The sequence below is a fragment of the Heptranchias perlo genome, chromosome 44 (genome assembly GCF_035084215.1).
Source record: "Heptranchias perlo isolate sHepPer1 chromosome 44, sHepPer1.hap1, whole genome shotgun sequence".
NCBI lineage: Eukaryota > Metazoa > Chordata > Chondrichthyes > Hexanchiformes > Hexanchidae > Heptranchias > Heptranchias perlo.
Genome location: NC_090368.1, coordinates 5,955,360 through 5,980,003, shown reverse-complemented (window position 1 = coordinate 5,980,003; position 24,644 = coordinate 5,955,360). Strand labels below are relative to the sequence as shown.

The following is a 24,644-nucleotide window of genomic DNA, read 5'->3' as shown; positions in this document are numbered from 1 at the left end:
CAATGAGCCAGTATGGGCTCGATGGGCCGAACGGCCTCCTTCTGTGCTGTAACCATTCTGGGAATTCCTCGAGTGTTGTTGGAGCTGCCCTCATCCAGGCGAGTGGAGAGTATTCCATCACGCTCCTGACTTGTGCCTTGTAGATGGTGGAGAGGCTTTGGGGAGTCAGGAGGTGAGGCAGTCACTGGAGAATATCCAGCCTGCTGTAGCAGCCACGGCATTTACGCGGCTGGTCCAGTTGAGTTTCCGGTCAATGGTGGATGTTTAAGCGTCCATGGGATCAGCATTGTCCTGTTCCCAGGCCTTGTCATGGAATTCCAGCTCTGTTTGCTCGCTGGAGTGCTTGTTTGTATGGTCGTCTCCAATTGTCTATCAATTTTTAATGCGTGGTTAAAATATAATTCATTATGAGCACTCACGAGACCTGATCATAACTGATTCATGACTTCAGTGCACTTGTGGGATGTTGGTTCTTTCCCATTGGTGTTTACGGTGTTCCTACTATCATCTATCACCTCTTCCGGGCTTCGATTTGCTCTAGAGAAGCTGCCCGAGCAGAGGTGGGTAGCCCAGGAGCTGAGGCCCGGTGGGTAGCACTATCGACTCAGAAGGTCGGGGGTTCGAGCCCCCGCTTCAGAGACTCGAGCCCATACTCCAGGCCGACACTCCTGGCGCCGGTACTGAGGGAGTGCTGCGCTGTCGGAGGTGCCGTCTTTCGGATGAGACGTTAAACCGAGGGCCCCGTCTGCCCCTCTCAGATGGACGTAAAAGATGCTACAGCCACTGTTTTGAAGAGGAGTTCTCCCTGATGTCCTGGGGCCCAATATTTATCTCTCAACCAACATCACTTTTAAAAAAAAAACAGATTATCTGGTGGTTGTCACATTGCTGTTTGTGGGATCTTGCTGTGCGCAAATTGGCTGCCGCGTTTCCCACATTACAACAGCGACTGTGTTTACATCGGCAAGTGGCCATTAGAAATGTAGACAAGGGAATTCGTAACGGGGCAAATGTTGACCCGACCTGACTGTAGACTTGCGACGTTTAATTTATTGATGGCGAGATCAAGAGGTAAACCAGTGACGTTGGCCTGTTTGGTGCCTGCCATTCGTCTGAAGCGAGGTCATTGACGTTCATGAGAACATTTTGTCCGGTCAGAGGTCAGGGACTGGGGGATAGGTCGACACTGAGCCTGGGGTCAGGGACTGAGGGATAGGTCAACACTGAGCCTGGGGTCAGGGGTCAAGGGCTGGGGGCTAGGTCAACACTGAGCCTGGGGTCAGGGACTGGGGGATAGGTCAACACTGCGCCTGGGGTCAGGGACTGGGGGATAGGTCAACACTGCGCCTGGGGTCAGGGACTGGGGGATAGGTCAACACTGTGCCAGGGGTCAGGGACTGGGGCATAGGTCAACACTGTGCCAGGGGTCAGGGACTGGGGCATAGGTCAACACTGTGCCAGGGGTCAGGAACTGGGGGATAGGTCAACACTGTGCCAGGGGTCAGGGACTGGGGCATAGGTCAACACTGTGCCAGGGGTCAGGAACTGGGGGATAGGTCAACACTGCGCCTGGGGTCAGGGACTGGGGCATAGGTCAACACTGTGCCAGGGGTCAGGGACTGGGGCATAGGTCAACACTGTGCCAGGGGTCAGGGACTGGGGCATAGGTCAACACTGTGCCAGGGGTCAGGGACTGGGGCATAGGTCAACACTGTGCCAGGGGTCAGGAACTGGGGGATAGGTCAACACTGTGCCAGGGGTCAGGGACTGGGGGTTGTCACTTTAATTGGACGACTTCCGAATTCTGTCCCCTCCGCGGTTACTCAAAGGACCCGAGCAGGGCAAGAGGCGGCCAGCCAGAGGCCCGAGTGTTTGGAGCATGTGCACAATAACAATACCGTATGAAGTGAAGGGTGGGGGGGTTCTTGTGTCCTTGTGGAAGGGGAAGCAGGATTTCACTGTTGAGTGTTCTCTCTCCCTCTCTGTCTCTCTGTCGCACGGACTCAGTCTCTCTCCGTTCCTTGTCTTTCAGAGGAAGAGCGCAGGGTGAGAGCGAACGACCGGGAATACAACGAGAAGTTCCAGTACGCGGTAAGGATTCTCACCTGGGGGTGGGCCTGCTGTCCTCTCCGAGGGGTGAGGGTGAGGCGGGGTCTGTCTGTCTGTCGTGGGTTATTTTCTGATCCAGATGTGGTGCTGCCTGACTTTAACATCTGATTTGTTCTGATGTCGGGATTGACGGTTGGGTGGGTCCGGAATGTTCCATCGCGCTGCATTGACCCTTTGAGTAACCTGTGGAAGTATTGGGATTGTCCACTGCGGAGTGGGGCCAACTCTACAGAGACTTGGGGGATAGGTCAACGCTGAGCCTGGGGTCAGGGGTCATGGACTGGGGGATAGGTCAACACTGAGTCAGGGGTCAGGGACTGGGGGATAGGTCAACACTGAGTCAGGGGTCAGGGACTGGGGGATAGGTCAACACTGAGTCAGGGGTCAAGGACTGGGGGATAGGTCAACACTGAGTCGAGGTCAGGGACTGGGGGATAGGTCAACACTGAGCCAGGGGTCAGAGACTGGGGGATTGGTCAACACTGAGTCAGGAGTCAGGGACTGGGGGATTGGTCAACACTGAGCCTGGGGTCAGGGGTCAGGGGTCAGGGACTGGGGGATAGGTCAACACAGCCTGGGGTCAGGGACTGGGGGATAGGTCAACACTGAGTCAGGGTCAGGGACTGGGGGGTTGTCAACACTGAGCCAGAGGTCAGGGACTGGGGGATAGGTCAACACTGAGTCGGGGTCAGGGGTCAGGGACTGGGGGGTTGTCAACACTGAGTTGGCGGGGAGAGGGGGAGGGGCGGAGAAAGCGCCCCCGGTCAGTGTAGCTCGGTAGGAGCAGGTGGATAGTGCGGCACCTGTCAGCCATTTAGTGTGTGTGTGCGTGCGTGCTCGCTCGAGCAATCGGGCCCTCCACTCCTGCTCCCACCTCTCCGTTCACCATCCATCGACTGCCCCGTGCGGATGGCTCGTCCCCTGCCTCATCCAATGATGTTCTGGGCACCGCACCTCGGGAAGGATATATCGGCCTTGGAGGGGGTGCAGTGCAGATTCACCAGAATGATACCGGGGCTAAAAGGGTTAAATTACGAGGACAGGTTGCACAGACTGGGCTTGTATTCCCTCGAGTTTAGAAGATTAAGGGGTGATCTAATCGAGGGGTTTAAGATGATTAAAGGATTTGATAGGGTCGAGAGAGAGAAACTATTTCCTCTGGTCGGGGGGAGTCCAGAACAAGGGGGCAGAACCTTAAAATTAGAGCCAGGCCGTTCAGGGGTGATGTCAGGAAGCACTTCCTCACACAAAGGGGAGTGGGAATCTGGAACTCTCTCCCCCAAAAAGCTGTTGAGGCCGGGGGGTCAATTGGAAATTTCAAAACTGAGATGGATAGATTTTTGTTGGGTATTAAGGGTTAGGGAACCAAGGCGGGTCGATGGAGTTAAGATACAGATCAGCCATGATCTAATTGAATGGCAGAACAGGCTAGAGGGGCTGAATGGCCTCCTCTTGTTTCTATGTCCTTAGGGGGTGGGGAGGATTTCCTTCACTGGAGGAGATGGAGAGGGTAGAATACTCGATTAATATCGATTTAATATGTGCCCATTCATTACTTGTGAACTTAGACTGAGTATCAGTGGGGTATTCAACCATGGTGGGCCTCACAGCTGAGCCCAATCTTGTCCTCAACCGACACCCACAGCCTCCTTTTCCAAGCGGGAGGTGGGGGGGGGGAGAGAAGAGGTGTGGGGGCCGTCATTGGATATTGTTCCTCCCCTGGGCCTTTCCTGAGACTGAGAGTCTACCTCTGAGCCTTCGAGAAGATAAGAAGCTACTCACCTAATTTCCCTCTAGGGTAGGGGGGGAATCATCCCAGGTCTTCCCCCCCCCCCCCCACCCACCAACCGGAAAGTGTGAGCGGGCGGGACGCCAAGCGAGGACAGAATCGGGTCAGGCTGTGATGCCCTCCACAGTTGAACAACCCCCCGGGAGGAGAAGAGAAAGGGAAAGCAGGAGCAATCGGGGCTCCCTACTCACCTCTCGCACGTTCTGCTATTTTTGTTTTCTTCCAGAATAACTGCATCCAGACGTCAAAATATGACATCGTCACATTCCTTCCCATCAACCTCTTCGAGCAGTTCCAGGAAGTGGCCAACACTTACTTCCTCTTTCTCTTGATCCTTCAGGTATTTGCCTTGCCGGTTTTTTCTTTGCCGCGATCGGGCGCCGCCTTCCGTGTTAATCGGAGCTCCAAGGCCGAGCTGTGACAGCCGGTGGTGATGAGAGGGGTAAAAGATTAACGCGTGTAGCAGGCGTTCTGCTCGCTGCTATTTCGAGGGGACTGTTTAATATGGACTGGCGAAGGCCCGGTTAAACAACAGGACATTGTGCGTCCTCAAATTTAAGAGCCATCTCACCTCTGGACCTCGGGTTTTAGCCCTCGAGTGGAATCGAGGCCTACTTTTTGCCGCGTCCTTCCGTCCCAAACTTTAGTGTCTCTTGCGTGGGGGAGAGGAATTCACCCACGATTTTTAATTACCTAAATTTTCTGCAAAATTTATGGTTCAGGAATTCCCTCATCCATCTCGCGAGGAACTTTGTCAAATTATAAACCCGCGATTCCAACTACAATAACAACAATCTGCATTTATATAGCGCCTTTAACGTAGCAAAACGTCCCCCAAGGCGCTTCACAGGAGCGTAAATCAGACAAAATTTGACACCGAGCCACATAAGGAGATATTAGGACAGGTGACCAAAAGCTTGGTCAAAGAGGGAGGTTTTAAGGAGCGTCTTAAAGGAGGAGAGAGAGGCGGAGAGGTTTAGGGAGGGAATTCCAGAGCTTAGGGCCCAGGCGGCTGAAGGCACGGCCGCCAATGGCGGAGCGATGGAAATCGGGGGATGCGCAAGAGGCCAGAATTGGAGGAGCGCAGAGATCTCGGAGGGTTGTAGGGGCTGGAGGAGGTTACAGAGAGAGGGAGGGGGGGCGAGGGCCATGGAGGGATTTGAAATCAAGGATGAGAATTTTAAAATCGAGGCGTTCCCGGACCGGGAGCCAATGGTCAGCGAGCACAGGGGGGTGATGGGTGAACGGGATTCGGTGCGAGTTAGGATACGGGGGCAGCAGAGTTTTGGATGAGCTGAAGCTTACGGAGGATTGATGATGGGAGACTCCCAAAGGAAATTGAGACTTGCTTTGCCCATTTCAGTCTCCAAGCCTCGCCGACCAGTACCCGTTTAGCATCTGAGAATCCATCTTAATTTTAGCTCTTCTCTTTCTCTTGAAGTTTTTAATTTTTCTTCCTTTTTAAGGAGTTTCCACTGGCAGGAGGGTTGGTAACCAGAGGATAATTGGCAGAAGAAGCAGAGGTGGAAGATGGGCCCAATGGCCTTCCCCTGTGCTGCAAGATTCGCAAGAAATCTTGTCGTTTTAGTCTAGTGACGATGACTTTAGTCGAGAACTGTTTTTCCCCTCGGTTCTAGTCAAAAAACGGCACTGGTCGACTCGGGGATGGTCAATGTACGATTTGCTACGGTTTCCTGTACTCCACTAAGAAAAGCCTGTTCGTTAGGCCCGTCATTTTGTTGACCTGTTTACTCTCCGAAACGTGCAGCTCCGTGAATTTAATTGGCGTCCTCGCTCTTCTTGTCACTCTCTTAACTTGTTGGAGGCCACAATCCCCAAGTGTCTTCACTCAAAGGCCACTCCCGGGGTACGAGGGCGGTGCGGACTGATGGGCCTACGATTTTCCCCCCGCTCCCGGGCGGCGAGCTCCTCATCTGGGCCAGGCCACTGGGATAACCCTGCCTCCTTTTTGCTGGCGGGCAGGAAGAGGAGATAAGGGTGATGGGTCCCAGCTTAGGCCTCGACTCCCACCTGGTAAATGAAGGCCCGGGCGGGCCTGCCAAGTGCCCGGCGCCCCCCCCCCCCCCCCCCCCTCGTTTTCGTTACCCTGGTAACCAAGTCGCTCCGCGGTTCTTCCCCAGGCCTCGGGCACTTCAAGTAGCCGCAGCCACGTTTAACGCTCAATTTTGTGAAGATTGGGCACCGATGCGGGTCGCGTCTCGGTAAATGCCCTTGGGGTTTGTGCCCCCTTCGAGGCCCCGGGGGTTAATTCTGCCCCGCACTGCCAGCCTTAAGAGACTAGGCCGCACCGCCCCCCACCCCATGCCTCCCTCAGAGACTAGGCCGCACTGCCAGGCCCAGGCCTCCAGCTGCTAGTACTGGGACGATGCTACTGCTGCTCTTCATCCTTCAACAGTTGCTGCGTTAGATAAAAATTGGTCGCCCGAATGCGCAAAGGGGCTTCCAGAGTCTGGACGTTGTTGCCTGGTTATCCTCGGTGGGCGACGGGCTTTTCCTAAATTGTCCGGATTGTTCCTCCCGCTCCGTTGCACTAACCTTTCCTGGCTGTTTCCCTTTTCCAGTTGATCCCGCAGATTTCCTCACTCTCCTGGTTCACCACCATTGTGCCTTTGGTTCTTGTGTTGACTATCACGGCTGTCAAAGACGCTACCGATGATTACGTGAGTCTTTCCAACGCTCTGCGTGCGTCGCAGTTGTTACGACGTGGCCCCGACCCCAGGATTTGGCCAAGAGTCTTTTACGATCGTGTGTTTGCCGGAGGGGGAGGTGGGAGGGGGCACATTTGTTGTGAATGTTTGACCTGTGACCCTGCATTTGGCTGTAATGGAAAATGAGCAGTTTATATAACTGGTGGTCTCTGATTCTCCTCCGACCGGGTTCAAATCCAGGCTCAGCTTCCGTGGGAAAAAGATCTATCCTCCCTGCTAGTCGGGATTCTTATGTACAATGCACCCTCTACAGTACACAAACCCATTTAATCTCCTTCCACAGCCCCTGACATGGTGCCCCCTGCCGCTCACCCCCTTTGACCCGGCGCCCTCTGCCGCTCACCCCCTTTGACCCGGCGCCCTCTGCCGCTCACCCCCTTTGACCCGGCGCCCTCTGCCGCTCACCCCCTTTGACCCGGCGCCCTCTGCCGCTCACCCCCTTTGACCCGGCGCCCTCTGCCGCTCACCCCCTTTGACCCGGCGCCCTCTGCCGCTCACCCCCTTTGACCCGGCGCCCTCTGCCGCTCACCCCCTTTGACCCGGCGCCCTCTGCCGCTCACCCCCTTTGACCCGGCGCCCTCTGCCGCTCACCCCCTTTGACCCGGCGCCCTCTGCCGCTCACCCCCTTTGACCCGGCGCCCTCTGCCGCTCACCCCCTTTGACCCGGCGCCCTCTGCCGCTCACCCCCTTTGACCCGGCGCCCTCTGCCGCTCACCCCCTTTGACCCGGCGCCCTCTGCCGCTCACCCCCTTTGACCCGGCGCCCTCTGCCGCTCACCCCCTTTGACCCGGCGCCCTCTGCCGCTCACCCCCTTTGACCCGGCGCCCTCTGCCGCTCACCCCCTTTGACCCGGCGCCCTCTGCCGCTCACCCCCTTTGACCCGGCGCCCTCTGCCGCTCACCCCCTTTGACCCGGCGCCCTCCATATTCCTCCCCGCTCCCAGCGTTACAGGAATCATTTCTTTTGCCCCGATGGGCAGAAACCTTTTAGAGAAAGTTCGGGAATGAACCCGGGTGGGTAAACGATACTTGAGGGGGAAAGTACTGCATTGACGCCAATGTGAGGTCAGAGTTTGACTTGTCGCTGTTGGTTTATGACGGTTTTTCTGTTCTTGCCTCTCCCTTTCCCCTATTCCCAACTCCGTGAGTTAATATGCAGCTAAATTTAAAGGGGATGTTTCTTGAGGTGAATTATCCCGTTAATTTTTAGTCGGTACAGAAGGGGCCATCCTGTCGGCTCATGGCTGTCTCCCAGTCACCTTCTCTTGCTCTCTTTATGCCTGGGTTAGAGGTCAACTGGGAGCAGCCATTTTGTATTTTCAGTGACATAATGGATCGAAAAAATATACCCATGATTCATTTTGTCAGCACTCAGGATGTGGCCGAGTGCACCAGAGCAGATCAAATATCGTACTGAGGGACACAGAGCGGGGCGCGCCTGGGCGGGAGAGGGAGCGGGGCGGGAGAGGGAGCGGGGCGCGCCTGGGCGGGAGGGAGCGGAGAAGTAGCAGGGCGGGAGAGGGAGCGGGGCGCGCCTGGGCGGGGGCGGGAGAGGGAGCGGGGCGCGCCTGGGCGGGAGAGGGAGCGGGGCGCGCCTGGGCGGGAGAGGGAGCAGGGCGCGCCTGGGCGGGGGCGGGAGAGGGAGCGGGGCGGGAGAGGGAGAGGGAGCGGGGCGGCAGAGGGAGCGGGGCGCGCCTGGGCGGGAGGGAGCGGAGAAGGAGCGGGGCGGGAGAGGGAGCGGGGCGCGCCTGGGCAGGGGTGGGAGAGGGAGCGGGGCGCGCCTGGGCGGGGGGCGGGGGCGGGAGCGGGGCGCGCCTGGGCGGGGGCGGGAGCGGGGCGCGCCTGGGCGGGGGGCGGGAGCGGGGCGCGCCTGGGCGGGAGGGGGAGCGGGGCGCGCCTGGGCGGGAGGGGGAGCGGGGCGCGCCTGGGCGGGAGGGGGAGCGGGGCGCGCCTGGGCGGGAGGGGGAGCGGGGCGCGCCTGGGCGGGAGGGGGAGCGGGGCGCGCCTGGGCGGGAGGGGGAGCGGGGCGCGCCTGGGCGGGAGGGGGAGCGGGGCGCGCCTGGGCGGGGGCGGGGGAGCGGGGCGCGCCTGGGCGGGGGCGGGGGAGCGGGGCGCGCCTGGGCGGGGGCGGGAGAGCGGGGCGCGCCTGGGCGGGGGCGGGAGAGGGAGCGCGCCTGGGCGGGGGCGGGAGAGGGAGCGCGCCTGGGCGGGGGCGGGAGAGGGAGCGCGCCTGGGCGGGGGCGGGAGCGGGGCGCGCCTGGGCGGGGGCGGGAGCGGGGCGCGCCTGGGCGGGGGCGGGAGCGGGGCGCGCCTGGGCGGGGGCGGGAGAGGGAGCGGGGCGCGCCTGGGCGGGAGAGGGAGAGGGATTTAGTTGGTACATTAATCTCTTTTCCTACTGTTAAGGATGATGGGACAGTTCACCTCCCCTTTATAACCCCTCTTGAAGCGAAAGGCCACAGACGACTGCCTGTTCACGGGCCGCTCGTACTGAAGTGTTTCTTGCGTTGGAAACAGCCCCGGGGTTTAATTCTTCCTCGCTTATCCTAATAGAGTCCGTCTCCTTCCCCCCCCTAGTTTCGCCATAAGAGTGACAAGCAAGTGAACAATCGTCAGTCCCAGTTACTCGTTAATGGCACGTGAGTATCTAATCTTGTGTCCTGTGACGTTGGCGGTCTGAAAAACTACAAGAAAATGTTGATCGACTTGCAGAATGGGTGTGTAAATGGCAAATCGGTAAGTGTGAGGTGGTGTACTTTGGTAGGAAGAATCAAGAGGCCAAATGCTCCTTGGGAAATAAGAGTCTAAATGGGGTTGAGGAGCAGAGGGATCTGGGGGTACAGATACACAGATCGCTAAAAGTAGCGACACAGGTTAACCAGGCCGTAAAAAAGGCAAATCAAGCACTGGGGTTCATTTCTAGAGGGGATAGAATTGAAAAGCAGGGAAGTTGTGTTAAACTTGTATAGACTTGGTTAGACCACACTTGGAGCACTGGGCACAGTTCTGGTCTCCATATTATAGGAAGGAAATAGAGGCACTGGAGAAGGTGCGAAAAAGATTTTAAAAGGATGAAAGCAGAACTAAGAGAGTTGATTATACCAGGAAAGGCTGAACAGACTGGGGCTCTTTTCTCTAGAAAGGAGAAGGCTGAGGGGTGACCTGATAGAGGTCTTTAAAATTATGAAGGGGTCTCGATAGGGTAGACTTAGAGATGATGATTCCACTTGTGGGGGAGACCAGAACTAGGGGGCCATAAATATAAGAGAGTCACTAATAAATCCAATCGGGAATTCAGGAGAAACTTCTTTACCCAGAGAGTGGTGAGAATGTGGAACTCACTCCCACATGGAGTAGTTGAGGTGAATAGTGTAGATGCATTTAAGGGGAAGCTGGATAAACACATGAGGGCGAAAGGAATAGAAGGAGATGCTGATAGGGTGAGATGAGGTAGGGAGGGAGGAGGCTCGAGTGGAGCATAAACACCAGCACAGACCAGTTGGGCCGAATGGCCTGTTTCTGTGCTGTCAATTCCCCATTCCAGAGGGGAGATCACTCTCCTCCCGAGCTCTCTATCTGGGGACTATTCTGAGCAGACAAGTATTGTGGCAACAGATCAGGCCCGAGTGAGAGAAATTTGAGACGATTTAAGAGTATTTGCCAATATCAAAGGGTTATTTTTATTTGGCCGATTTCTCGGCCAACTGCTGCTTCTATGGGAATGTAAAGAAGGAACTGACCGTTCGCCCCATGGGTTGGGGTTCAGGTTTCTAATCAGATTGAAGCTCCTCCCCCTCCCTCCGTGGGTTGTAAAGGATGCCCGGGAAATGAATGTGGGACAACCTCGACCAACTCGAGGGAGGAATCCAGAAAGTTGCCCAATCTTTGGCAGGGAATTGGTTCACTTCGGGAAATGGTTGGAAATGTTGGACAGATGCAATAGGAGGAGTCCTCCCATCGAGAGCTTCACTCTGTATCTAACCCTGGACCTGCCCTGGGAGTGTTTGATGGGACAGTGTAGAGGGAGCTTTACTCTGTATCTAACCCTGTACCTGCCCTGGGAGTGTTTGACGGGACAGTGTAGAGGGAGCTTTACTCTGTATCTAACCCTGTACCTGCCCTGGGAGTGTTTGATGGGACAGTGTAGAGGGAGCTTTACTCTGTATCTAACCCTGTACCTGCCCTGGGAGTGTTTGACGGGACAGTGTAGAGGGAGCTTTACTCTGTATCTAACCCTGTACCTGGCCTGGGAGTGTTTGATGGGACAGTGTAGAGGGAGCTTTACTCTGTATCTAACCCTGTACCTGCCCTGGGAGTGTTTGATGGGACAGTGTAGAGGGAGCTTTACTCTGTATCTAACCCTGTACCTGCCCTGGGAGTGTTTGATGTTGTCAAAGGTGGAAAATTCGCCAAACCCAATATCCATCACCATGACGGCCAGAGAGGTTCTCCAAAATAAGATGGATGACGTAATCAGAAGGCTCCTTGAAGGTTATGGTTAAACTTGCAATGTCCCTCCAGTCAGTTGTTGTTCCCCAGGACTCTTGACTCAACTGCCTCTTACTCCAGTCACAAGCACCCATTTTTAGGATGGCCGCAGTCAAGTAACCAGGTCCATTGGCGCCCAGCGTCCATTTTGTGTGTTGCCTAGGCCGAGGCCTAGCCCCGGCCACCAGAGCGTTGACTCCCTCTTCCTCTTCCCGCAGACTCCAGAAGGATAAGTGGATGCACGTCCGGGTTGGTGACATCATCAAGCTCGAGAACAACCAGTTTGTGGCGGTACGTTCCCGTCCCACCTGATCAGCGTTCCGCAAAATGTCGCTTTGACCAAACCTTTCCCCACCCCCATTGCATTCTTTTGATGCAAACAGTGAAGTGCCGGTTATGTACAAGATGGCCACCTGGTGGCCAGAACTTGTACCAGCACCGTGACTGTTGACATAGAAAAATTTGAATGGGAAATGTTGACATAGCACTTTACTGTGGTAAATATTGACCAAAAGTCATGACAACAGGAAGTAAGTTCTGTTGACCAGAAGTGTGGGCCCTTCACAAGAATTTATACAAATAAAATATAGACTTGTTAACCAACTATGGAGTGAGCTAAAGGGAAGGAGAGTGAGAGAATTGGAGTGTTTTCAAATCCCTCCATGGTCTCGTCCCCCCTCCCTATCTCTGCAACCTCCTCCAGCCCTACAACTCTCCGAGATCTCTGCGCTCCTCCAATTCCGGCCTCTTGCCCATCCCCGATTTCCATCGCTCCACCATTGGCGGCCGTGCCTTCAGCCGCCTGGGCCCTAAGCTCTGGAATTCCCTCCCTAAACCTCTCCGCCTCTCTCTCCCCCTTTAAGACGCTCCTTAAAACCTACCTCTTTGACCAAGCTTTTGGTCACCTGTCCTAATATCTCCTTATGTGGCTCGGTGTCAAATTTTGTCTGATAATCGCTCCTGGGAAGCGCCTTGGGACGTTTTACTGTGTTAAAGGCGCTATATAAATGCAGGTTGTTGTTGTTGCCTCTGCTGCTCGTAGTTTGATTGCCTTTGCCTGTATCTGTTGCTAGGCAGATCTTCTGTTGCTGTCCAGCAGTGAGCCCCATGGACTGTGCTACATTGAAACAGCAGAACTTGATGGGTAAGTTTGAGTAGAGTGTCCATTGACACCACAGTCTCAGCCAATGAGTTGGAGGTGGGGCGGGACTTACGACAGGACTCGCAGCACGCAGTCTATTCTACCGCAAAAATAGCCTATTCGCTCGGCAAACAGAATCTATTCGAACAGCGCATCTCAGCAAACAGAGTCTACTTAAAAAGGAGCATCTGCGAACTGCAGCAAGCAGAACTCCTGACCAAAACTACAACAACTTCTCCCGATAAAAGCAGGATTATTTCTCCAGAAAAACGCAGTGAGTGGAGGATAGTTACATTATATGCAATCGAGGCCTTTAAAATTATAAAAGGATTCGATAGGGTAGACGTAGAGAAGATGTTTCCACTTGTCGGGTGAGAGCAAAACCAGAGGTCGTTAATATAAGATAGTCGCTAATAAATCCAATCGGGAATTCAGGAGAAACTTCTTTACTCAGAGAGTGGTGAGAATGTGGAACTCGCTACCAGATGGATTTAAGGGGAAGCTGGATAAACACATGAGGGAGAAAGGAATAGAAGGATATGTTGATAGGGTGAGATGAAGAGAGGAGGGAGGAGGCTCGTGTGGAGCATAAACACCAGCACGGACCAGTTGGGCCGAACGGCCTGTTAATTGTATAATTTGCATCAATTGGGGGTAATTGTATTCGGGTGGTGGATATCGATTGGCGACTCCCACGGCTCCTTTTTATAGGAGAGCTTATCCAGGCCGTGGGGTGTGTGTAAGAGGAAACTCTGTGAATAGAGGCTTGGAAGCAACTGAAGACCAGGCTCTCTTCTATCCATCACCACCTGAGTATGCAGTTTTAAATCGATCCCAGTCACTTACAGCAGGGCGGTCTCCAGGCCTGATTGATGGGGGAATTACCCAATCGTCTGCTTCCTGGCCGGGTATTGTGGTGTCGCTATCTGCAGCCAAGATCGTCACGTGTTGATGGTGTAAAGACTTGGGTTCTGAGTTTGCTCCTTCCTGTGCCTCAAGGCGTTAACCACGTCTGTCGGCCCTCTCTGGGCGCAGCTCCCTCCCGACCCGATCGCTGCCCTGACACCACATGATTGGGAAGTGCTGGATTAACGGGCTGCGATGCCCCCTGTTGTCGAATAGTTGCCGCTGGGCGCCTGAAAAATTGAGCGAGGTTCAGGAGGGGACCCGATCCCAGCGAGGAGGCGGCACGTAATGGGGGGGGGGGGAAGGGAACATAATGCATCCCGGGTGTGCCCGGGATCCTGAAACCAGGATTGGGAACATGCGGAGCAGTCGGGTGTCTGACCATGACTCCGTGGGGTAGCGCTCTCTCTCGCCTCTGGAGTCAGAAGGTCGTGGGTTCGAGCCCCCAATCCACTGAGTGGGGCCCCATAATCCAGGCCGACACTCCCGGCGCCAGTACTGAGGGAGTGCTGCACTGTTGGAGGTGGCGTCTTTCGGGTGAGAGGTTAAAACTGGATAAGGTACGGGGGAGGGGGGTAAAATGGTCCCAACACTTTTTTCCCACCCTCTGCTGGAACACCAGGTTAAAACAGGTTCGGGGTTGCCGGCGATGCCCCCCAAGGCCGAATAGCTCACAGGCTCTCACCATCTAAGCGGGCAAGTCGACCACAAGACGGGTAGGGCTACAGATTACCGTGGGCCAGCACCCCGGCAGGGAGCTGGGGGCCTTCAGGAGAGGAGCAGACAACAGGAGGAATTAATTAATCCATCTTCTGTATTTCACAGAGAAACTAACATGAAAGTTCGACAGTCGATCCCCATTACCTCAGAACTGGGAGATACCAACAAGCTGGCAAAGTTTGACGGTGAGTGGGGCAAGTGATCGGTGGGGGGGGGTTTATATATCGAATAACAGATACCCCTAGTGAGTTACAGGCTGGAATCTAATCGAGGGGTTCGGGGGGTTTATATATAGAATAACAGATACCCGGGAGTGAGTTACAAACCGGAATCTAATCGAGGGGTTCGGGGGGTTTATATATAGAATAACAGATACCCGGGAGTGAGTTACAGGCTGGAATCTAATCGAGGGGTTCGGGGAGGTTTATATATAGAATAACAGATACCCGGGAGTGAGTTACAGGCTGGAATCTAATCGAGGGGTTCGGGGGGGGTTTATATATAGAATAAGAGATACCCGGGAGTGAGTTACAGGCTGGAATCTAATCGAGGGGTTCGGGGGGTTTATATATAGAATAACAGATACCCGGGAGTGAGTTACAGACTGGAATCTAATCGAGGGGTTCAGGGGGTTTATATATAGAATAACAGATACCCGGGAGTGAGTTACAGGCTGGAATCTAATCGAGGGGTTCGGGGGGGGTTTATATATAGAATAAGAGATACCCGGGAGTGAGTTACAGGCTGGAATCTAATCGAGGGGTTCGGGGGGTTTATATATAGAATAACAGATACCCGGGAGTGAGTTACAGGCTGGAATCTAATCGAGGGGTTCGGGGGGTTTATATATAGAATAACAGATACCCGGGAGTGAGTTACAGGCTGGAATCTAATCGAGGGGTTCGGGGGGTTTATATATAGAATAACAGATACCCGGGAGTGAGTTACAGGCTGGAATCTAATCGAGGGGTTCGGGGGGTTTATATATAGAATAACAGATACCCGGGAGTGAGTTACAGGCTGGAATCAAATCGAGGGGTTCGGGTGATCCCAAAGCCTGCTGGAGTCATGAGTAACTCTCACATTCTTCCACTGTGAAAGACAAGGCTGGAACGTGACTGAAGAGCCGGTAGTTTGCTCACTGATACTCGGACACTTGATGCCGAGGGAACTCACCGATCAGCGAGCCATTTTGCCCAGTGTGGGGTTTGACCGATCACTGCAGCAATGGCGCCACCCTTTGGCCATTTTTAAGTATAGCCACTTAAAAACCCACTTGCATCGAATTTCCAGCACAGAAACAGGCCATTCGGCCCAACTGGTCTGTGCTGGTGTTTCTGCTCCACACGAGCCTCCTCCCTCCCTACTTCATCTCACCCTATCAGCATATCCTTCTATTCCTTTCTCCCTCATCCAGCTTCCCCTTAAATCCATCTCTGTTATTCCCCTCAGTCACTCCATGTGGGAGTGAGTTCCACATTCTCACCACTCTCTGGGTAAAGAAGTTTCTCCTGAATTCCCCATTGGATTTATTAATGACTCTCTTATATTTATGGCTCCCCCCACAAGTGGAAACATCATCTCTACGTCTACCCTATCGAAACCCTTTCATAATTTTAATGACCTCCATCAGCCAACATCACTCAAAACAGATGATCTGGTCATTTATCACATTGTGGGATCTTGCTGTGCGCAGATTGGCTGCCGTGTTTCTGTAAAGCGATTTGGGACGCTCTGAGGCCGAGAAAGGTGCGATATAAATGCAAGTCTTTTCTCTCCCTGTCAGGTCACCCCTCAGTCTTCTCTTTTCCAGAGAAAAGAGCCCTCGGCCTGTTCGGCCTTTCCTGACGGTTGGAACCTCTCCGTTCTGGTGTCCCCCTTGACGATCTTGTGTGCGCCCTCTCCGGTCCCTCCTCCTCCAGACCGAGACGAAGGGTCCAGGGTCAGAGTGCAGCCTTGAGCTGAGGGAAGATGAGGCCGAGCTTGGCTTTGAAATGTCCGCTCGAGGGACGCCAGGTTTGAGGTTGATGCGTTGGGGGGAATCCTACCCCGGGGAGAGTCGGCGCCTGCAGGAGAGGAGGGGGGATATTGGAGGAGGGGGGAGGGAGGGCGGGCCTTAATTTTATTTGACTGTCTCTCTGTGCTCTCCGCAGGAGAGGTGATCTGTGAACCGCCCAACAACAAGCTGGACAGATTTACGGGGACTCTGTACTGGAAGGAGAATAAATTCCCTCTGGATAATCACAACATGCTGCTCCGAGGGTGTGTCCTCCGCAATACGGAATGGTGTTTCGGGATCGTCGTCTTCGCAGGTTAGGCCCCGCTCGCTCGCGCGCACCTCCTGCTCTCCTCCGCGTTTCAACCCTCTCCCTCCCCCTCTCCGCGTTCCCTCCCCCTCTCCGCGTTCCCTCCCCCTCTCCGCGTTCCCCTCCCCCTCTCCGCGTTCCCCTCCCCCTCTCCGCGTTCCCCTCCCCCTCTCCGCCTTCCCCGCCCCCTCTCCGCCTTCCCCGCCCCCTCTCCGCCTTCCCCGCCCCCTCCCGCAGTGGTTTCCGGCAGTACTGGAATTATAAAAATCCAGAGTGACTGCCAGGAAGAGAGGGACTCGGCTCGATTAGAGGCTGCACCTCCCTCAACCACAAGATCTCTCTCTCTGTTCTCTGCCCCCCTCTCTCTGTTCTCTGCCCCCCTCTCTCTGTTCTCTGCCCCCACCGTGTGACTTATTTTTCATGCCCTGTCATTATTTCGTTGTTGAGCTGTCGGCTTCTCTTCCCTCCATTCCCCCCCCCAGACTCCGCACAGTGCTGGACAGGCAGCCCCTGTTCCTCCACCCCACCAGCGCAAAGGCCCACCGAACCACACGGGCCTTTTGGCTGATTGTGGAGTCCCAATGGTGGGAGAGAGTGAGGAGTGAGGAGCGGCCTGTCTACCCCGTGGAGATGAAACGCACTACTTGTTTTTTTATAACCTTTATCTGGGTGGTATTTGGCGGTTGCTGACGTCAGTCTGAGGTCAAAGGACAGCCATCGGGCCCCGAGGTCAAAGGCCAGCCATTCGGCCCACCACGTCCCTTCTGAAAAGTGCCTCAGTTTGTCGGTGAAGCCGTTTTGGTTTTTTTTTGCAGGTCCTGACACCAAACTCATGCAAAACAGCGGCCGGACGAAGTTCAAGAGGACCAGTATTGACCGGCTAATGAACACATTGGTGCTTTGGGTAAGTCCCACGAGGCTCCAGGAGTGGGAGGGAGGGAGGGACGGGAACTCTTAAAGAGAGCCAAGCAGCAATTTTTTAAAACTGTCATGGGTTCCAATTCCTGTTCACCATCGGGGAGATGGACTGCTCCCCATTTTACTTCAGGAAGCTGTGGCCTGCGGGCCTCCAGCTAAATTGTGGGGCCTGCGGGCCTCCAGCTAAATTGTGGGGCCTGCGGGCCTCCAGCTAAATTGTGGGGCCTGCGGGCCTCCAGCTAAATTGTGGGGCCTGCGGGCCTCCAGCTAAATTCACAGGTTCACCAGATAGCTGGTTACCAATATCCCGGCCACTCCTGCCCCAAATACGGTCCCATTGCCCTCTGTGCGGTGAAACACTCCCCGATCGCAGTGCCCTCTCGCCCGGCTGCCTTGGTCCATCTGAAAGTATGTTGGGGTTCCTTTGGATCGGAATGAAACGGTGTTGCCTTTGATTCCAGATCTTTGGATTCCTGATCTGCATGGGGATAATCCTTGCGATCGGCAACTCCATCTGGGAACATGAAGTGGGAAATCTCTTCCAGATCTACCTGCCGTGGGACCAGGGAGTGGACAGTGCTTTCTTCTCTGGATTTTTGTCCTTCTGGTCTTACATCATCATCCTCAACACGGTCGTGCCCATCTCGCTCTACGTCAGGTGCGTTGGAACGGACTCTTGCTGTTCGCCAGGGCGGTGGTTGATGTGTTTAAAAGGAAAAATGTCAAACTGCCATCATAGGGGGTGCTCTTCTGAATTTGGTGCTAAGGTATATCGATGGGGACAGTGTAGAGGGAGCTTTACTCTGTATCTAACCCTGTACCTGCCCTGGGAGTGTTTGACGGGACAGTGCAGAGGGAGCTTTACTCTGTATCTAACCCTGTACCTGCCCTGGGAGTGTTTGATGGGACAGTGTAGAGGGAGCTTTACTCTGTATCTAACCCTGTACCTGCCCTGGGAGTGTTTGATGGGACAGTGTAGAGGGAGCTTTACTCTGTATCTAACCCGTGCTGTACCTGCCCTGGGAGTGTTTGACGGGACAGTGTAGAGGGAGCTTTACTCTGTATCTAACCCTGTACCTGCCCTGGGAGTGTTTGATGGGACAGTGTAGAGGGAGCTTTACTCTGTGTCTAACCCTGTACCTGCCCTGGGAGTGTTTGACGGGACAGTGTCGAGGGAGCTTTACTCTGTATCTAACCCTGTACCTGCCCTGGGAGTGTTTGATGGGACAGTGTAGAGGGAGCTTTACTCTGTATCTAACCCTGTACCTGCCCTGGGAGTGTTTGACGGGACAGTGTAGAGGGAGCTTTACTCTGTAACTAACCCTGTACCTGCCCTGGGAGTGTTTGACGGGACAGTGTAGAGGGAGCTTTACTCTGTATCTAACCCTGTACCTGCCCTGGGAGTGTTTGATGGGACAGTGTAGAGGGAGCTTTACTCTGTATCTAACCCGTGAGCCTCTGTTCCTTTGAGAGCTGCCTGGAGCGGGAATCGACTCTGGAACTGATGGACACTTGGCATCGAGGCGCCAGTCTGGAGATCGTGTCCTTTAAATATCATGGGTCGGTTGCCGCGGTGACACGGTATGAGCGTGCACTTGGAAAGGTTGCTTGGCGTCAACTGTCCTCCTAACCTTTCACCCCTCACCCCTCTCCTCGAGCAGTGTGGAGGTCATCCGCCTCGGGCACAGCTACTTCATCAATTGGGACAAGAAGATGTACTGCGTGAGGAAGAACACGGCAGCAGAGGCCCGTACCACCACACTCAGCGAGGAGCTGGGCCAGATCGAGTACATCTTCTCCGACAAGACCGGGACCCTCACCCAGAACATCATGACCTTCAACAAGTGCTCCATTGACGGCAAGACCTACGGTGAGCGCCCGGCCGAGCAGGAACCAGGGGGGGGGGGGGCACCCGGCCGGTGTCGAGGGGTTGACTTGGGAAGCTCGCAGAGCCGGGACGTTAAAGAACCGCGTCCGTATCCTTGCCATAAAACCATGCTTCCTCCCCTCGTGTGTTTGTCACACTTTTTTTGCGTCGTGTTTTGGTCGCACTTTTCCGTCACGTTTTTCAATTCCAGTGTCCACATTTACAATGGAAAGTCCCTATGTAAACTTGTCCCGCTGTAATTACGGCCTCCCGCCAGTGGCGGTGCCGTAGCTCCTCGGCCTGCACCGAGCAACTCCAACCAACTCGACTCTGCTTCCCAAATTGCTATTTAGCAATAATTAATATTCGATCACAGAAAAATAAGGGTGTTAGACTTTAAAATGGGGACTTAATTACGATGGCGTGCCCCGATCTCCTGCCGACGATCCCGAAAGACTACCGTTAATCTTGACTGCCCGTGTGCAACGCCACGGGAGGTGGACGGGTGGAAATTATGGGATGAGAGGTCCTTCACAGAATTACTCCCCTCCCTTCCCGAAGGCCCTTAACTCCTGGTTGGGTAACAGGCTCCGCGGGCACTCTCTGGCCCGAGCGAGCCTCTCGTCAGCAGTTGCCGAGCTGTTCGACTGTGGGGTGCTTCACGGCCGGGCCTGATTCTGCCCTCAACCGATTGGCGGCTGATTTTATTTTTTAATTTCTCTTCCCCGGGGGGGGGCCCCCCTCTATCGATGCCTCAATCAGCCAATCGAGCACAAGTCCAGTCCACGGGGCTCAGTACCCCACCCTTTGCAGCCATTGGACGAGTCCCCCCGCCCAGTGCTCCTAATTTCACCTCGGCGCGTCTGACGAAGCTATACTGATTGGTGTGAGTTCGCGGTCACCTCAGAGCCTCCTTGATTCTCCTCTTCCATCTCCTCGAGATGGTGTCCAGGTGGCAAGATGGCAGCTCTGGGACTGGGCCCTCTCGGCCGTGGCTCGGTTGGTAGCTCTCTCTCGCCTCTGAGTCATAAGTTCGCGGGTTCGAACCTCACTCCAGAGAGCACATAATCTAGACTCTCCTACTGAGGGAGTGCCACACCGTCGGAGGTGCCGTCTTTCGGATGAGACGTTAAACCGAGGGCCCCGTCTGCCCCTCTCAGGTGGAGGTAAAAGATCCCACGGCCACTATTGGAAGAAGAGCAGGGGGGAGTTCTCCCCCGGTGTCCTGGGGCCGATATTTATCCCTCAACCGACATCACTAAAAAAACAGGTGATCTGGTCATTTATCTCATCGCTGTATGTGGGATCTTGCTGTGCGCAAATTGGCTGCCGCGTTTCCTACATTACAACAGTGACTACACTCCGAAAAGTACTTCATCGGCTGTAAAGTGTTTTGGGTCATGAAAGGCGCGATATAAATGCAGGTCTTTCATCGAAATGTCTGACTTTTTTCCCCCAGGTGATCTGATTGATGAATTGGGACATAAATGTGAAGTGAGAGGGGTGAGTTATTTTGGAAATATCAGGTTCTGGTTGGGAATAAAGGCTTGGGAAATTGGGACTTTCTTCATTGGAACAGAGAACATTAAGGGAGATCTAACCCGTGCTGTACCTGCCCTGGGACTGTTTGATGGGACAGTGTAGAGGGAGCTTTACTCTGTATCTAACCGTGCTGTACCTGCCCTGGAGTGTTTGATGGGACAGTGTAGAGGGAGCTTTACTCTGTATCTAACCCTGTACCTGCCCTGGGAGTGTTTGATGGGACAGTGTAGAGGGAGCTTTACTCTGTATCTAACCCGTGCTGTACCTGCCCTGGGAGTGTTTGATGGGACAGTGTAGAGGGAGCTTTACTCTGTATCTAACCCTGTACCTGCCCTGGGAGTGTTTGACTGGACAGTGTAGAGGGAGCTTTACTCTGTATCTAACCCTGTACCTGCTCTGGGAGTGTTTGACGGGACAGTGTAGAGGGAGCTTTACTCTGTATCTAACCCTGTACCTGCCCTGGGAGTGTTTGATGGGACAGTGTAGAGGGGGCTTCTGGGCGGAGGCAGGGATCGGAGGTGGGATCTTCCTGCCCCTCAGTCCCACACTGGGCAGGGGTGCATTTCCCAAATTGGACATTGGAGGAGCTATTGCGACCCGTTCTCGGTAGAACACCTGAACCTGAGACTCGAAGCCATGAGGAGGCCATTCAGCCCCTCGAGCCTATCCCGCCATTCAGTGAGACATCTGTAACTCAACTCCACCGCCCGCCTTGACTCCATACCCCTTAATACCTGCGGCTAGCAGAAAAGCTAACGATCTCGGCTTCAAAATGATGAATTACAGGCGAATTAGGAGCAGGAGGAGGCCATTCGGCCCCTCGAGCCTGCTGTGCCTTTGAAAAGATCATGGCTGATCTGATTGCGACCTCAACCCTACTTTCTGGTCTACCGACTGTAACCTTTGACTCCCTTGTTAATCAAGGAATCCGTCTAACTCAGCCTTAAAAATATCGTGCCAGCATCTACTGCTTTGTGTGGGAAGAAATATTTCCTGACTTCTCTCCTGAATGGCCTGGTTCTGATTTTAAGTTACGTTCCCTTGTCCTGGACCGCCAACCCCACCTCAAGTTATCGGAGTGTGAGACAGTCAAGTTTTTGAGTTGCAGAGACTGTCTGTCGTCTGACGAGACGCCCTTGTTGTTTTTTTTTTTGGTAGAAGACGGAGCCGTCGATTTTACGTTCAACCCCCTGGCAGACCCGAAGTTTACATTTTATGATCACCTGCTCCTGGAGGCGGTCAAACTGGGGCATCACGAAGTCACGAGTCTTCAGGCTTCTCTCAGCTGTGTCACACGGTGATGTCCGAGGATAAAGAGAAGGTAAGAGAGTGATGTACACTGCAAGCCCCACGATGTACCCCACACCCCACACCCACACCCCCCAGCCCGATACACCCCACGCCCCTCACTAACTCTGAGAGACACCTCCCTTACCGTAGCACTCTGATACATAACACTGGTGCCAACACTTCCTCACCCCATCACTGCCGGACCACATACCTTGTTTAAGATCGAAAATGTTTTGCATTTTTGCGTTAACTATTTCTTTCTCCTCTCTCCCCCTCCCTCCATCTTTCTCTCTCTCTCTCTCTCTCTCTCTCTCTTACTCGCTCTCTTTTTCTCTTTCTTTCTTTCTTTCTTTCTCACACTCTCTCTTTTCTTCTCTCACTCTCTTTCTCTCGTTTTTCTCTCTCACTCTCGCTTTCTTTCTCTCGCTTTCTTTCTCTCTCTCTCTCTCTCTCTCTCACTTTCTTTCTCACACTTTTTTTTTCTCTTTCTTTCTTTCTTTCTTTCTTTCTCACTTTCTTTTTCTCTCTCTCTCTCTCTCTCACTCTCTTACACTCTTTCTTTCTCTTACACTCTTTCTTTCTCCACTCTCTTGCTTTCTCTCACTCTCTCTCACTCTCTTTCTCTCACTCTCTTTCTCTCACTCTCTTTCTCTCACTCTTCTTCTCTCACTCTCTTTCTCTCACTCTCTTTCTCTCACTCTCTTTCTCTCACTCTCTTTCTCTCACTCTTCTTTCTCTCACTCTCTTTCTCTCACTCTCTTTCTCTCACTCTCTCTCTCTCACTCTCTCTCTCTCACACTCTCTCACTCTCTCTCTCTCACTCTCTCACTCTCTCTCTCTCACTCTCTCACTCTCTCTCTCTCTCACTCTCTCTCTTTCTCTCTCTCTCTTTCTCCTCTCCTCTCTCTTTCTCTCTCTCTCTTTCTCTCTCTCTCTCACTCACTCACTCACTCACACTCTCTCTCTTTTCACTCTCTCTCTCTCTCTCTCTCTCTCTTTTTCACTCTCTCTCTCTCTCTCTCTCTCTCTCTCTTTTTCACTCTCTCTCTCTCTCTCTCTTTCTCTCTCTTTCCCCCCCCCCCCCCAGGTGAGCTCTATTACAAGGCCCAGTCCCCGGATGAAGGAGCGCTGGTCACCGCTGCCCGGAACTTTGGTTTTGTGTTCCGTTCCCGCACTCCCGACACCATCACGGTCCACGAGATGGGGAGACCAATCACCTACCAGGTCCTCGCCATCCTGGACTTCAACAACATCCGCAAACGCATGTCTGTGATAGGTGGGTCACGGTCCGGGGGCTGGGGGGGAGGTCAGTCTGCGGAGGAGGGGGGGGTCACAGTCTGGGGGGGTGAGGGGTTGATAGGTGGGTCACAATCTGGGGTGGGGGAAGGGTGGGTGTTAGCCTTGGGAGGGTGGGGAGAGGAGGGTCGCAGTCTGGGGAGGGAGGGAAGAGGGTCACAGTCTGGAGGGGTGATAGATGGTCCACCGTCTGGGGGGGACGCGGGGATGGGAGAGCTGTGAGGAATTGGAAAGAGCTCCCTCCCCTCTGGGAACGGAGATCAAATCCAAACCGGATGGATGGGATGAAAGTCTCCTCTCCACTGGCTGTAACTCCGACCGTTCTCCCAGTGTAGAGGGAGCTTTACTCTGTATCTAACCCTGTACCTGCCCCTGGGAGTGTTTGATGGGACAGTGCAGAGGGAGCTTTACTCTGTATCTAACCCTGTACCTGCACCCTGGGAGTGTTTGACGGGACAGTTGTAGAGGGAGCTTTACTCTGTATCTAACCCTGTACCTGCCCTGGGAGTGTTTGATGGACAGTGTAGAGGGAGCTTTACTCTGTATCTAACCCTGTACCTGCCCTGGGAGTGTTTGATGGGACAGTGTAGAGGGAGCTTTGACTCTGTATCTAACCCTGTACCTGCCCCTGGGAGTGTTTGATGGGACAGTGTAGAGGGAGCTTTACTCTGTATCTAACCCTGTACCTGCCCTGGGAGTGTTTGATGGGACAGTGTAGAGGAGCTTTACTCTGTATCTAACCCTGTACCTGCCTGGGAGTGTTTGATGGGACAGTGTAGAGGGAGCTTTACTCTGTATCTAACCCTGTACCTGCCCTGGGAGTGTTTGATGGGACAGTGTAGAGGAGCTTTACTCTGTATCTAACCCTGTACCTGCCCCTGGGAGTGTTTGATGGGACAGTGTAGAGGGAGCTTTACTCTGTATCTAACCCTGTACCTGCCCTGGGAGTGTTTGATGGGACAGTGTAGAGTGAGCTTTACTCTGTATCTAACCCTGTACCTGCCCTGGGAGTGTTTGATGGGACAGTGTAGAGGGAGCTTTACTCTGTATCTAACCCTGTACCTGCCCTGGGAGTGTTTGATGGGACAGTGTAGAGGGAGCTTTACTCTGTATCTAACCCTGTACCTGCCCTGGGAGTGTTTGATGGGACAGTGTAGAGGGAGCTTTACTCTGTATCTAACCCGTGCTGTACCTGCCCCGGGAGTGTTTGACGGGACAGTGTAGAGGGAGCTTTACTCTGTATCTAACCCTGTACCTGCCTGGGAGTGTTTGATGGGACAGTGTAGAGGGAGCTTTACTCTGTATCTAACCCTGTACCTGCCCTGGGAGTGTTTGATGGGACAGTGTAGAGGGAGCTTTACTCTGTATCTAACCCTGTACCTGCCCTGGGAGTGTTTGATGGGACAGTGTAGAGGGAGCTTTACTCTGTATCTAACCCTGTATCTGCCCTGGGAGTGTTTGACGGGACAGTGTAGAGGGAGCTTTACTCTGTATCTAACCCTGTACCTGCCCTGGGAGTGTTTGATGGGACAGTGTAGAGGGAGCTT

General features: G+C 54.1%; 1 protein-coding gene across 1 annotated transcript in view; it reads left to right on the top strand.

Annotated features, from left to right (window-relative positions):
* The first annotated feature begins 1,055 nt into the window (after nt 1–1,055).
* Nucleotides 1,056–24,644, top strand: part of LOC137306695 (phospholipid-transporting ATPase ID-like) — a 47,827-nt gene continuing 24,238 nt past the window's right edge. Inside the window, 16 exon segments of the mRNA XM_067976038.1 lie at nt 1,056–1,071; nt 2,033–2,091; nt 4,125–4,238; nt 6,481–6,579; nt 9,201–9,262; nt 11,330–11,402; nt 12,185–12,255; nt 13,984–14,063; nt 16,032–16,190; nt 17,000–17,088; nt 17,564–17,760; nt 18,764–18,972; nt 20,429–20,476; nt 21,670–21,759; nt 21,762–21,831; nt 22,887–23,077. Of these exon segments, the coding sequence (XP_067832139.1) occupies nt 1,056–1,071; nt 2,033–2,091; nt 4,125–4,238; nt 6,481–6,579; nt 9,201–9,262; nt 11,330–11,402; nt 12,185–12,255; nt 13,984–14,063; nt 16,032–16,190; nt 17,000–17,088; nt 17,564–17,760; nt 18,764–18,972; nt 20,429–20,476; nt 21,670–21,759; nt 21,762–21,831; nt 22,887–23,077 (1,627 nt within the window).